The sequence below is a fragment of the Salvelinus alpinus genome, chromosome 2 (genome assembly GCF_045679555.1).
Source record: "Salvelinus alpinus chromosome 2, SLU_Salpinus.1, whole genome shotgun sequence".
NCBI classification, from domain to species: Eukaryota; Metazoa; Chordata; class Actinopteri; order Salmoniformes; family Salmonidae; genus Salvelinus; species Salvelinus alpinus.
Window position 1 is genome coordinate 103,807,098 of NC_092087.1, and position 15,491 is coordinate 103,822,588.

The 15,491-nt window shown below is 43.1% G+C and overlaps 1 protein-coding gene across 1 annotated transcript; it reads left to right on the top strand.

Annotated features, from left to right (window-relative positions):
- Positions 1-1,262: 1,262 nt before the first annotated feature.
- On the top strand, positions 1,263-5,725 carry LOC139546927 (zinc finger protein 431-like). The gene is made up of 2 exons (XM_071355898.1): positions 1,263-2,508; positions 4,626-5,725. Exons 1-2 carry the CDS (start codon positions 1,992-1,994, stop codon positions 5,567-5,569), a joined length of 1,461 nt encoding a protein of 486 aa, XP_071211999.1. The 5' UTR covers positions 1,263-1,991; the 3' UTR covers positions 5,570-5,725.
- The last annotated feature ends 9,766 nt before the right edge of the window (positions 5,726-15,491 follow it).

Sequence of the window (15,491 nt, forward strand, 5' to 3'; positions counted from 1 at the left end):
TAGACAATTAGCATCATTGCTAACAGCTACACACGGTGGTAGACAATCAGCATCATCGCTAACAGCTACACAGTGGTAGACAATCAGCATCATTGCTAACAGCTACACACAGTGGTAGACAATTAGCATCATTGCTAACAGCTACACACAGTGGTAGACAATCAGCATCATTGCTAACAGCTACACACAGTGGTAGACAATCAGCATCATTGCTAACAGCTACACACAGTGGTAGACAATTAGCATCATTGCTAACAGCTACACACGGTGGTAGACAATCAGCATCATCGCTAACAGCTACACAGTGGTAGACAATCAGCATCATTGCTAACAGCTACACACAGTGGTAGACAATCAGCATCATTGCTAACAGCTACACACAGTGGTAGACAATCAGCATCATTGCTAACAGCTACACACAGTGGTAGACAATCAGCATCATTGCTAACAGCTACACACAGTGGTAGACAATTAGCATCATCGCTAACAGCTACACACGGTGGTAGACAATCAGCATCATCGCTAACAGCTACACAGTGGTAGACAATCAGCATCATTGCTAACAGCTACACACAGTGGTAGACAATCAGCATCATTGCTAACAGCTACACACAGTGGTAGACAATCAGCATCATTGCTAACAGCTACACACAGTGGTAGACAATCAGCATCATTGCTAACAGCTACACACAGTGGTAGACAATTAGCATCATTGCTAACAGCTACACACGGTGGTAGACAATCAGCATCATCGCTAACAGCTACACAGTGGTAGACAATCAGCATCATTGCTAACAGCTACACACAGTGGTAGACAATTAGCATCATTGCTAACAGCTACACACAGTGGTAGACAATCAGCATCATTGCTAACAGCTACACACAGTGGTAGACAATCAGCATCATCACTAACAGCTACACACAGTGGTAGACAATCAGCATCATCACTAACAGCTACACAGTGGTAGACAATCAGCATCATCACTAACAGCTACACACAGTGGTAGACAATTAGCATCATTGCTAACAGCTACATAATGGTAGACAATCAGCATCATTGCTAACAGCTACACAGTGGTAGACAATCAGCATCATCGCTAACAGCTACATAGTGGTAGACAATCAGCATTAATGCTAACAGCTACACACAGTGGTAGACAATCGGCATCATTGCTAACAGCTACATAGTGGTAGACAATCAGCATCATTGCTAACAGCTACACACGGTGGTAGATAAACGCGCACACACAGACAGGTGCATTTCCGCTCGGTTTCCTCTTCAGAAAGTTGAAGGAAAATACAAATCACTCAGGCGAATTTAACGACGACTGGGGCACTGGGTTCAGAACAACTCCGATAAAAAACATATACACGTTACACAAACTATGGCAACGTGGGCACTGCTTCGTGTGGCGGGAACATGCCCCTCCGTGAGAGAAGCTTTCATTGTTTTTGTGCAGGTGTTGTTGGCGGTGCGTCTTGGTCAATTTAGCTCGGAAAATGACACCCTCGTCAATCTGTCACCTAATCCTGCCTAATAGGCAGGTCAGCCCTGGAGGAAAGTATTGGCTGTAAGAAGGAAGAGAAAACATAACATCTGGTTGTTTCTAAATTACTCCTTATGACATTGTTTGCCAGATTAAACAGTGTAATACGTATTTTTTCCAATCTGCGTTACCCACTCCAGTCAGCAGATGGCGATGTGCGTATTGCGTGTAATCTGATGGACGAGACGGGAGGCTTCTTCAACAGCGTCAAAAGGCTAGTGATTCAACCACCTCGGTAGCTTGCTAGCAAAAATAAAAACGAAACATTGAAGCTCTTTAGACCAATCTTGTGTATATTAATCTTAGTGTTTTGAACATAATTCTGTTTACGTATCTACTTGTTAATTTAAACGTAATTTAATTGTTAAATGACATTTTGCAAATGTGTTCAATTGATACTGAGTCTAGCACTAGGCTAATGCTAGCTAGTTAGCTAACATCACCATGAGCTCACTAAGCTACTCCCCCCTTGCTAAAGTAGAGGAGGTCTGCTGGACGGAGAAAGAAGCTCTGGGGCTCAACATTATCGTGAAAGAAGAGCAGGAGGATATTACAGTGAAAGGAGAGGAAGACGTTTTCAGAATAAAACAGGAGGAAGAGGAGGATATCACATTGGAAGAATACGAGGGTGATGTTAATGTGAAAGAAAAGGAAGAACATTTTAGAGTGAAAGAGGAGGTAGAAGCTTTCAGAATTAAAAAGGAGGAAGAGGAAGATATCACATTGAAAGAATACGAGGATGATGTTAATGTGAAAGAAGAGGAAGAACATTTTAGAGTGAAAGAGGAGGTAGAAGCTTTCAGAATTAAAAAGGAGGAAGAGGAAGATATCACATTGGAAGAAGAAGAGAATACAGTGAAAGAAGAGGAAGAGCCTCTTTTACTCCAAAATGTTATCTCAATAAAAGAGGAGGAAGACGTTTTGGGAGTGGAAGAGGAGACTGCAGATCCTGTTAACACCAGTGAGTATTGTCATAAAAACAGGGAACACAAACTATGCAGTTGTTGAACTAGGCTGTGCTTTTTTTAAAGGGGCGTTCTACTGACGTTCTACACTTGAATATGTTGTTCAGTACTGTATTCATTTATAAAGGGGCAATCTGCGATTGGTACATGCATTGATTTACTTTTAAATGAATGATATAGCCTAGGCTTTTTGTTCTTGGAGAATACAACTCAGAAATGCCCAATGAGCTTAGACCTACACTATGCACATTTACATCGAGTCATTTAGCAAACGCTCTTATCCAGAGAGACTTACAGTAGTGAGTCATTTAGCAAACGCTCTTATCCAGAGAGACTTACAGTAGTGAGTCATTTAGCAAACGCTCTTATCCAGAGAGACTTACAGTAGTGAGTCATTTAGCAAACGCTCTTATCCAGAGAGACTTACAGTAGTGAGTCATTTAGCAAACGCTCTTATCCAGAGAGACTTACAGTAGTGAGTCATTTAGCAAACGCTCTTATCCAGAGAGACTTACAGTAGTGAGTCATTTAGCAAACGCTCTTATCCAGAGAGACTTACAGTAAAAAAAAAATAAAAACGAAACATTGAAGCTCTTTAGACCAATCTTGTGTATATTAATCTTAGTGTTTTGAACATAATTCTGTTTACGTATCTACTTGTTAATTTAAACGTAATTTAATTGTTAAATGACATTTTGCAAATGTGTTCAATTGATACTGAGTCTAGCACTAGGCTAATGCTAGCTAGTTAGCTAACATCACCATGAGCTCACTAAGCTACTCCCCCCTTGCTAAAGTAGAGGAGGTCTGCTGGACGGAGAAAGAAGCTCTGGGGCTCAACATTATCGTGAAAGAAGAGCAGGAGGATATTACAGTGAAAGGAGAGGAAGTCATTTAGCAAACGCTCTTATCCAGAGAGACTTACAGTAGTGAGTCATTTAGCAAACGCTCTTATCCAGAGAGACTTACAGTAGTGAGTCATTTAGCAAACACTCTTATCCAGAGAGACTTACAGTAGTGAGTCATTTAGCAAACGCTCTTATCCAGAGCGACTTACAGTAGAGTGCATACATTTTTATTACATTTTTACATACTGAGACAAGGATATCCCTACCGGCCAAACCCTCCCTAACCCGGACGACGCTATGCCAATTGTGCGTCGCCCCACGGCTCTCCCGGTTGCGGCCGGCTGCGACAGAGCCTGGGCGCGAACCCAGCCCAGCCTGGGCGCGAACCCAGAGACTCTGGTGGCGCAGCTAGCACTGCGATGCAGTGCCCTAGACCACTGCGCCACCCGGGAGATCAATCTAAGAAGCATCCTAAGATACTACATATTTGCCGACGAGGATGGGATCAACTGGTCCTGCCCAATCAGAGACATTGAATCCTCTGCTAAGAGTCTGTCAATTTCCACATCCACTTTAGGCTTCATGGCATATGGAACTGATCTTGCCCTATAGAATCTGGGAGTAGCATCTGCAGCAACATGAATGGTAGCTTGGACCCCTTTTTTAATGTCCCTAGCTGTTCTTTGAAAACACTCTCATGCTTTGAAAAGCACCTGCTGTAGTGTCAATATCTCTGTTGGTGACCTGTTTGATTTTAATCCCGGTTCAACTTTATTTCCTTCAACCACCCTCTCCCTAGTAAGCCGGGGCCAGTACCTTCCACTACTAAGAGAGGCAGACTTTTTTTTCTTTTGTCCTTGATTTTCCACTTGAACATCAGCAACTCCAGTCACAGTGATCTTCTCCCCTGTGTAATGTTTTTTTGTTTAAATAGGGGTGTCTCTCAGTTTAGGCACTTAAACTTTTTTCCACTTGTCATTGAATTGGGACCTGTTAATCAGTGTGATGCTACATCCTGTGTCTTATTTCAAAACGGTTCCTTAAGTCCATTTAGTCCCATTTCCACAATGAAAGGATACACCTTTTTCATATTCGCCACTGTACATTGAGAACGCTTGCTCTGCGTCTGCACTCTCACTTTCTATTACTTGAATACTAAACTTACTTGTCCGGTGTCATCAATCTAAGAAGCATCCTAAGACACTACAAATACATTTTTTATCATGTGGGGGGTTTCATTCAGGTCTCTGTTTTCTCTTTGGCAGGAGAGAGACCAGACTCTCATTCTGATAGCGGGAAGAGGCCTTCAGGGGAACCAGAGCCAGCGACGTCCAAACCAGTGAGACGACACCACTGCTCCCACTGTGGAAAGAGTTTTGCCCGGTTAGGGAACCTGAGCATGCATGAGAGAATACACACAAGAAAGAAGCCACAGTCTGGAGAAAAGCCTCATCAATGCTCTGAATGTGGAAATACTTTTAGTCGGTTAGGAAACCTGAAAAGGCATGAGAAGAAACACAAGAGGAAGAACCCATACCACTGTGCCCAATATGAAAATAGTTTTTTCTCAACAGGGGGCTTAAAAAAGCATGAGGAAACACACTCTGTAGAGAGGCCTTTCCAATGCTCCCAGTGTGAAAAGAGTTTTACCCAATTAGCGCAGCTGAAAATCCATGAGAGAATACATTCTGGAGTGAAGCCCTACCACTGTTCCCAGTGTGGAAAGAGTTTTATCCAGTTAGGGAACCTGAAATTACATGAGAGAATACATTCTGGAGTGAAGCCCTACCACTGTTCCCAGTGTGGAAAGAGTTTTACCCAGTCAGGGAACCTGAAAATGCATGAGACAACACACACTGGAGATAAACCTTACCACTGTTCCCAGTGTGAAAGGAGTTTTTTCTCATCAGGGGCACTGAAAAAGCATGAAAAAACACACTCTGTAGAGAGGCCTTTCCACTGCTCTCATTGTGGAAAGAGTTTTACAGAGTTATGGAAGCTGAATATCCACGAGAGAATACACTCAGTAGAGCGGCCATTCCAATGCTTCCAGTGTGAAAAGAAATGTTTCTCATTAAATTCCCTGAAACAACATGAGAGAATACATTCTGGAGTGAAGCCTTACCACTGTTCCCAGTGTGGAAAGAGTTTTACCCAGTTAGGGAACCTGAAAATGCATGAGACAATACACACCGGAGAGAAACCTTAAGACTGTTCTCAGTGTGAAAATAGTTTTAACTTGTCAGGTGAACTGGAAACATATGAGAGACTAAATACAAATCACACACCAATAATGCTGTAAGTGTGGACAGAGGTTTACCCTATTAGCAAGCTTTGTTAAAAATATAAATATAATCTTAACTGTGTGTGTGTGTGTTTTGCGTTTCTGTGTATGTGTAGGAGAGTTAAAATTGTTATTTTATCAAATGTCATGTTATTCCTATTTAGAACCATAGAACACCCAGGTCAAGGGTCAGTGGCCCACAAACAGGAATATTCCCAGTTCAGACCGAAGGTGGAACCAGATCACTGTGATCACCAGGAACTTTACTTCTGGTTTCTATTTGTATTTGTTGATCTTCTGGTACTGCCTGATGATGTTTAAGAGGCAGCCTCACCCATTGCTGACCGGTGTATCAAATCAAGCACACAGCCATCAAGCACACAGCCATCTCCATAGACAAACATTGGCAGTAGAATGGCCTTACTGAAGAGCTCAGTGACTTTCAACGTGGCACCGTCATAGGATGCCAGCTTTCCATCAAGTCAGTTCGTCAGATTTCTGCCCTGCTAGTGTTGCCCCGGTCAACTGTAAGTGTTGTTATTGTGAAGTGGAAACGTATAGGCGCAACTATGGCTCAGCTGCAAAGTGGTAGGCCACACAAATTCATAGAACGGGACCTCCGAGTGCTGAAGCGTGTAAAAATCGTCTGTCCTTGGTTGCAACACTGCCTCTGGAGGCAACGTCAGCACAATAACTGTTCGTCGTGAGCTTCATGAAATGGGTTTCCATGGCCGAGCCGCCACACACAAGCCTAAGATCACCATGCGCAATGTCAAGCTTCGGCTGGAATGGTGTAAAGGTCACCGCCATTGGACTTTGGAGACGCGTTCTCTGGAGGGATGAATCGCACTTCCTTACTGATGAATCTGTCAGTCCGACGGACGAATCTGGGTTTGGCGTATGCCAGGAGAACACTCCCTGCCTGAATGAATAGTGCCAACTGTAAACTTTAGGGGAGGAGGATTAATGGTCTGGGGCTGTTTTTCATGGTTCAGACTAGGCCCCTTAGTTCCAGTGAAGGGAAATCTTAACGCTACTGCATACAATGACATTCTAGACGATTCTGTGCTTCCAACTTTGTAGCAACAATTTGAGAAAGGCCCTTTCCTGTTTCACAGCATGACAATGCCCCTGTGCAGAAAGCAAGGTCCATACATAAATGGTTTGTCTAGATCGGTGTGTGGAAGAACTTGACTGGCCTGCACAGAGCCCTGACCTCAACCCCATCGAACAAATTTGAGATGGATTGGAACGCCGACTGCGAGCCAGGCCTAATTGCCCAACATCAGTGCCCGACCTCACTAATGCTCTTGTAGCTGAATGGAAGCAAGTCCCCTGCAGCAATGTTCCAACATCTGGTGGAAAGCCTTCCCAGAAGAGTGGAGGCTGTTGTAGCAGCAAATGCGGGATCAACTCCATATTAATACCCGTTGTTTTGGAATGAGATGTTCGACTAGCAGGTGTCCACATACTTTTGGCCATGTAGTGTATGTGTTGTAAATCGCTCCTGTTATAAGTCCATAAAGTTAGTAATTAAAGCATCTCAAGGTTAATGCTATGGGCATCGTCAGACACGTTTGTGAGACTAGAACAATGTAACTTTCAGAGTTTAACAGAGTGCTAAAATGTATTGCTAGCCTAGCTTGCTGTTTTTAGCTTAGCTTGACTTTCGTGTTGCCGATGGCTAGCCGGGCTGGTATGCTAGCGTTGCATTATAGAAGATGTAGTTTTCAGCTTTCGTAGGTCTGAATGGGGATAAATGCGGTTTCACGTTGTAGCTTGGTTGTATTAGTGTTTCTGTACGTGAGTTGTTGTATTTTAATACTGTCAACACTGAAAGCACCTAGCAATGTATTGGAGATGAGAGACAGGATGTGTGATACCTTCAAGCTCCTCTATAGAACAACTTGTCAGATGGTGCATCGCAGTCTGTTCATATATCATCATTGGAGACTGGTGTGTTCCAGTCTCTTCATATATCATCATTGGAGACTGATGTGTTCCAGTGTCTTCATATATCATCATTGGAGACTGGTGTGTTCCAGTCTCTTCATATATCATCATTGGAGACTGGTGTGTTCCAGTCTCTTCATATATCATCATTGGAGACTGATGTGTTCCAGTCTCTTCATATATCATCATTGGAGACTGATGTGTTCCAGTGTCTTCATATATCATCATTGGAGACTGGTGTGTTCCAGTGTCTTCATATATCATCATTGGAGACTGATGTGTTCCAGTGTCTTCATATATCATAATTGGAGACTGATGCATTATGGGAGATGTAGTTTTGCAGCTCTACACTAAATAAACCCCTAAAAGACAGCAGTGGAGTCGTTCTTCGTTTCTGGGTGGTTCTTCTGTGGTACAGCTAAAGACAGCAACATATTGGTGCCGTGACCCGGATCAGCTGCAGCGGATCGAACATTTGAGGGCAAGGTGAACTTTGAACCCGGATCAGCTGCAGCGGATCGAACATTTGAGGGCAAGGTGAACTTTGAACCCGGATCAGCTGCAGCGGATCGAACATTTGAGGGCAAGGTGAACTTTGGGGGCAGGGGGGGGGGGGGGGGGGTCAGTTGGCCAGTATGGTGGAACATAGTGCTAAAACCCCTTCTGTTAGAACCTTTAGTCGCTAATGTCATATAATGAATATGTTTTAACTGTGTTAGTCACTAGTGGACATTCATTATATACATCTACATGATGTATTGTTACACCACGTAGGAGCAGTATAGACCTGGTCTGTTCATTATATACATCTACATGATGTATTGTTACACCACGTAGGAGCAGTATAGACCTAGTCTGTTCATTATATACATCTACATGATGTATTGTTACACCACGTAGGAGCAGTATAGACCTAGTCTGTTCATTATATACATCTACGTGATGTATTGTTACACCACGTAGGAGCAGTATAGACCTAGTCTGTTCATTATATACATCTACATGATGTATTGTTACACCATGTAGGAGCAGTATAGACCTAGTCTGTTCATTATATACATCTACATGATGTATTGTTACACCATGTAGGAGCAGTATAGACCTAGTCTGTTCATTATATACATCTACATGATGTATTGTTACACCATGTAGGAGCAGTATAGACCTAGTCTGTTCATTATATACATCTACATGATGTATTGTTACACCATGTAGGAGCAGTTTAGACCTAGTCTGTTCATTATATACATCTACATGATGTATTGTTACACCGTGTAGGAGCAGTATAGACCTAGTCTGTTCATTATATACATCTACATGATGTATTGTTACACCATGTAGGAGCAGTATAGACCTAGTCTGTTCATTATATACATCTACATGATGTATTGTTACACCACGTAGGAGCAGTATAGACCTAGTCTGTTCATTATATACATCTACATGATGTATTGTTACACCGTGTAGGAGCAGTATAGACCTAGTCTGTTCATTATATACATCTACATGATGTATTGTTACACCACGTAGGAGCAGTATAGACCTAGTCTGTTCATTATATATAGTACCAGTCAAAAGTTTGGACACACCTACTCATTCAAGTTTTTTTTACTATCTTCTACATGGTAGAATAATAGTGAAGACATCAAAACTATCATGTAGTAACCAAAAAAAGTGGTAAACAAATCAAAATATATTTTAGATTCTTCAAAGTAGCCGCCCTTTTGCCTTGATGACAGCTTTGCACACTCATGGCAATGAATGACATTCATTACATCAAATGAAACGTATTAACTTGTCAGGATGCTGAACTAAAACTGTGAGTCTCTTCATAGTTTCAATAACAACAACAGTAACTTTCTGAGCATTCGTTTCAAACTAAAATTAAAGTCCCAACATTCAACTTTTCTTCAATTGTCCATTTAATTGTCAATGTTACTTTTTTATTTATTTTTATTTTTGTTACCGCTATCCGATGGGTCTCTTCACAGGTCATCCATACCAGGTGGTAACTTTTGGTGACTCTGTAGATCGTTTTTGGGGGTGTTTGTTTGGAGGATCACCAGTGTGGTTCGCTTCAAAACTCTGTCTCTGCAGACGGCCCACTAGAACATCAGATTCTCCCTGTAGGGTTTCCATTGTGTCGGTCCTCAGGAGTAGCTTTGGAGGTGTCCCCGGGTTTCTCCTGAACTCGCCACGCTCAGTATCCACAATGTATGATCTGGGCTGTTCAGCTTGACCCTTTCACTGTTGCCGTAGTCGTGCAGCCTTTTGTCTTGGTCGAGCTTCACGTGCACGGAGACACCTGTAACGGTGGCAGGTGGTCTGGCGCCTGCCATCAGAGTCTTGCTTGGCAACCTTCTTCAAGTCTGGCCACCTAGGTTCTAGTTTTTTTTGCAAAGGTTGGAAGCTTTGTCTGTAACTGATGCCCCATGAGTAGCTGTGATGGGCTACAATCGGTGTCGCTCTGTAGGTAAGAAGAGCTTCTTGCTTTAAAAACAATTTCTTAGCCGTCTGGACAGGTCTCTCAGCTTCTCCATTGGCTTGTGAGGTCATGTGATCAAACCCATACTCTTCCTTGAAGGACTGTAATTCGGGAAGATGTGAACTGCCCTTGTGTTATCGGACACCGAGACCTCAGCTATTTCCCGACATGCAAAAACAACATGCTCTTCATGTTCCACTCACTCACTAGGAGCTGCCGGATTCCCCCAGCTGTAGAAGAAGGCTACATGCCTCCTCTCCCGGCCACACCATCGCCAACCTGCTTAATCATCTGGCATGTGTACCGCTTCTATGAATCTTGAGAAGTAACCGACGACAACCAGGTACTGCTGTCTGTCAACCTCACATAGGTCGGCCGCGACGCGTTGACCAAGATCTCTGTCTGGCAACTTGGTGGTCATCAACGGTTGTTTGCGTTGTGTTGGCTTGGTAACCTGACACGGCTTTCACTGACTCACTTTGTCCTCTAAGTGCATACTGAGTCCCGGGCCACCACACTGAGCGTTGAGCACGTTCTCTGCCCTTTGAGGCCCCTTGGTAAACCCTCGTGGATCTTGCTGAGAAGCTCGCTGGAATCACAATTCTCTCTCCGTGAGCAGTAGTCCATCTGATTCGCTAAAGTAGGTCTTGACTGTCTCGTTGTTTTGATGTGTTTTGGCCACCCGTGCCTTGTGTACTTCAGTGCTGTCTGTATTCCCTTCTCTTCACCACTTGCGTGTGAAATCTGGTGAAGGGTATGTGATGAAACTGGTCTGTGCTCGTTCACTGCGTCAACGAAGGCTGCGACTTCTTCCAGGTCTGAGCTCTTTATGCGGACCAACGGTTGTCTTGAGAGTGTGTTGGCAATGAGCAGCGTTTTGCCTGCGGTATATTCAGCTTTGGGGGCTGAACCTCATCATTCTGATAAGCGATCGCTGGCAGCGCACAGGGACCTCACCCGGGTTTTTGTAGTTAAACAACGGGGGACCTCACCCGGGTTTTTGTAGTTAAACAACGGCACCAAACGGTTTGTTTTAAAAGTCTCCAGGCCGCACAGGTAACGTGAGAACTTCTCACAAGCCCAAACAGACGCCAAGCACACCTTCTCTATCTAGGCACACCTTCTCTATCTAGGCACACCTTCTCTATCTAGGCACACCTTCTCTATCTAGGCACACCTTCTCTATCTAGGCACACCTTCTCTATCTAGGCACACCTTCTCTATCCAGGCACACCTTCTCTCAGCAGAAGAGATGGTACGTGAGCAGAAGGCCACAGGCAGCATTTTCCTTTCATGCTCTTGTAACAGTACTCTTCCAATGCCATAACTGCTGGCATCAACGCTCGCCACTGTGGGTCTCAACATCTTAGCATCCTAGTATTGGTGATGACTAAGGTTGCAAAATGACAATAAATTCCCTGGTTTTCCCAAAGTCCCGGTTGGAGATTTCCCAGAATAAGCAGGAAATCCGGGGAATCTCCAACCAGGATTTCTGGAAAACCAGAGAATTTTGGGGGAAGGTCCTGGAATGTTGCAGCCCTAGTGCTGATACTAGCATGCCCTTTTACTGTTCTAAAGATCTTGGCTTCTTCCCCAGGACAAGACGACATCTTGCTTCAGAAGTTTGTTGAGTGGCTGCAGCTCAGTGCAACTGTTTTTGGTAAGTATCTGCATTAGGTAGTTAACCATGCCTAGTATCTGTTTTCAGCTCTGTAACGTTCTGTGGTTTTACCAGTTCTTGCACTGCCCTTACTGTCTCTGGGTCAGGGCTGACAAAACAAACCTTGCTGATCCGGGTGCCCACTTTGGTTTTAGATGTCATTTCTCCTTGTTCAACTTCAGTCCTGAAGCTTTTATCAGTCTGAAGGCTTCTGCTAGTCTATCGGTTGTGCTCCTCCCTTTGAGCGTCCATAAACTAAAATGTCGTCCATGTAGCATTTCACTCCGTCCAGGCCAATCAACAGCTCCCGTTATCTTCTGTTGGAATAATGCAGGTGCACCGATTTATTCCAAAAGAGAAGTATGTGAAAACAGTATCTCCTTAAAATGGTTTAATGGAGGTTGTTAGCTTCTTGCTAGTTTCATCCAGGGGGAAGCCGGAACCCACAGAACCCACAGAACCCAGCCAGAACCCACGGAACCCAGGCAGAACCCACGGAACCCAGCCAGAACCCACGGAACCCAGCCAGAACCCACAGAACCCAGCCAGAACCCACAGAACCCAGCCAGAACCCACAGAACCCAGCCAGAACCCACAGAACCCAGCCAGAACCCACAGAACCCAGCCAGAAAACACTTTGGCTCCTGTAATGGAATGACGTCATCCAACGTTATCAGTACGTATTTCCTCACACACCGCTGCCTCATTTAGCCGCTGTAGGCCCACACCGATGCGGATGCAGCCATTTTTATTGACAACTGGAACCATTGGAAGCACACCACACAAAGGAATCTTGTTGCTTTAAAATGTTCTTAGCTGTCTGGACAGCTGTCACTTATTGCTTCACTTTTGTATGCAAACAGCAGCAAAATGACCCATTTCTTTTGTATTTCCGACATTCATAGTTTTTAGCTGGACAGTATTTCTTCTGACTGCTCTTCACTACATCTCTTCTAATCATCATTGCCCCGTGCCTGTTTTTCTTTTGAATGTCCCTTACCTCTTTCCTTTTTCCCTGTGAGAAAACGTCACCTCTTTCACTTGCTTGTCACATGACTGCTCTGTGTTAGACTCTAAATTAGCTGGTGGTTACGGGCCATTTCAATTGCTCTGGTCAGTGTTAGATTCCCTATTTTCTTACTGATTTTATATCTGTGCTATGACAATTTTGTCACGGATGTATTCTTGCTTAGTTTACTCAAAATATGTGCTTAGACAGTTCGTAGAGTCCCCTTATAAAAGCTTCAATGGACTCACCATATCGTTGGTTCATCATCCTCGTCCCGAAATACGATATATTTTTTTGCCTCTTTGCCCATGACGTATATCAACGTGCTGATCTGCACGTCACCATCCTCTTGTGTTAGCTTAGTAGCCAACGATGGCATGAAACGCTGTTTCCATTCATTCACTCGACTTTTCGAAGAGAAACCCCTCTGGTGGCGAGAACTTGGTCAGTATTTCCCCACCTATTTTTATTTATTAGACCTTTATTAAACTAGGCAAGTCAGTTAAGAACAAATTCTTATTTTCATTGACGGCCTATGAACAGTGGGTTAACTGTTGCCTTGTTCAGGGGCAGAACGACAGATTTTTACCTTGTCAGCTCTAACCACTAAACTACCTGCCGTCAAACGAAGCTAAGTAGTCACTTTCTTGTAAATGATTTCTCCCTTTTTCTGCCGTTTTGACTTCTGACATGATGACATGAAAGCACAAGGGAGGGTCATGTCAGGTTCAAGTTGTTTACATTACATAAAAGTTCAAGTACCGCCCACAGCGGGGGTCGTCTAACTTATTTTGTATCTCTGTAGTATTGTTTTTATTGCTATCTACCTGTACTATTAGTTCACAGAGTCAATAGACCATTTCTTTTGGCATTTCCCTCAGGTAGCCTATTTCTGGTCTCAGGTTCAGGAATGGCTGAAAATGCACAGCATTGATCTATTAAACGCATACAAGAACACACACATACATGTAATAGTGCCAGACATGCACACAAACATACACAGTTGGCATTGCTGTTATGGTTTTAGTTGTCCTTGATATCTTTTGTTTTTAATATATATAATTTTTTTGCATTGTTTGCTGTTTTCTTCTGTCTTTTTCTGTTTTCTCTTTCTCTTGGTTGTTGGTGCATTGGGGGGGTTCTTGGGGATGGGAAATTGAATTAATTGTATATATTTTTTTATTCTTTTGGGGGGGACTATGGGAGGGGTCTCGAATGGTTGAGGGACAGCTATTGGGGAACTGTGGGGGGATCTTGGAGGGTTTGGGTTCACGTTTTTTGGCCTGGTGGTAGATCGGTCAACGTGCCCTTGAGCAGGGCATTGACCCTGGATGCTTCTGTGTGTCGCTCTGAATGGGAGTCTGTTGGATGACTGGTATGGTGTAGTTGTTGATCGGCTTCACTGCAAGTATATTGTATGTTTCGGATATTCAATAATTTAAAAAATCTAATAAAATTAAAAAATAATACATCTGAAATGTCTAGAGTCAATAAATATTCAACCCCTTTGTTATGGCCTAAATACGTTCAGGAGTAAAGATGTGCTTAACAAGTCACATAAGAAGTTGCATGGACTCACTGTGTGCAATAATAGTGTTTAACATGATTTTTGAATGACTTCCTCATCTCTGTACCCCACACATACAATTATCTGTAAGATCCTTCAGTCAAGGAGTGAATTTCAAACACAGATTCAACCAATGCCTCACAAAGAAGGACACCTATTGGTAGAAAAAGAAAATCTAACATCTGAGATTAAATATCCCTTTGAGCATAGAGCATATTAATTAGGATACAGGATACCTAATTCCGTTGCCGGAGAGGAAGGAAACTGCTCAGGGATGGTGACTTTTAAACTCTGTAACTGTTTTATAGCTGTGACAGGAGAGCTGGGGACAGGGATGGTGACTTTTAAACTTTGTAACTGTTTTATAGCTGTGACAGGAGAGCTGGGGACAGGGATGGTGACTTTTAAACTCTGTAACTGTTTTATAACTGTGACAGGAGAGCTGGGGACAGGGATGGTGACTTTTAAACTTTGTAACTGTTTTATAGCTGTGACAGGAGAGCTGGGGACAGGGATGGTGACTTTTAAACTCTGTAACTGTTTTATAACTGTGACAGGAGAGCTGGGGACAGGGATGGTGACTTTTAAACTTTGTAACTGTTTTATAGCTGTGACAGGAGAGCTGGGGACAGGGATGATCAACAACATTGTAGTTGCTCTACAATACCCACCTAATTGGCAGAGTGAAAAGAAGGAAGTCTGTACAGAATACAAATATTTGAAATGTTTATAAATATTCCAAAATACGCATCCTATTTGCAACAAGCCACAAAAGTAATACTGCAAAACATGTTGCAAAGCAATTCACTTTTTGTCCTGAATACAAAGTGTTATGTTTGAGGCAAATCTGAGTACCACTCTCCATATTTTCAAGCATAGTGGTGGCTGCATCATGTTATGGGTATGCTTGTAAGCGTTAAGGACTGGGGAGTTTTTCAGAATAAAAAAATTAACTGAATGGAGCTAAACACACGCAAAATCCTAGAGGAAAACCTGGTTCAGTCTGCTTTCCACCTGATACTGGGAGATTAATTCACATTTCAACAGGACAACAACCTAAAACACTAGGCCAAATCTACGCTGGGGTTGCTTACTAAGAAGACAGTGAGTGTTCCTGATTGACCGATTACAGTTTTGACTTAAATCTACTTTAAAATCTATGGCAAGACCTGG

What these genes read in the sequence shown, in the direction of transcription:
- LOC139546927 (XM_071355898.1), top strand. Translation starts at nt 1,992, where the DNA reads ATGAGCTCACTAAGCTACTCCCCCCTTGCTAAAGTAGAGGAGGTCTGC. An exon ending in TGCAGATCCTGTTAACACCA is followed by an intron (nt 2,509 to 4,625) that starts GTGAGTATTGTC and finishes TCTCTTTGGCAG; the next exon opens with GAGAGAGACCAGACTCTCAT.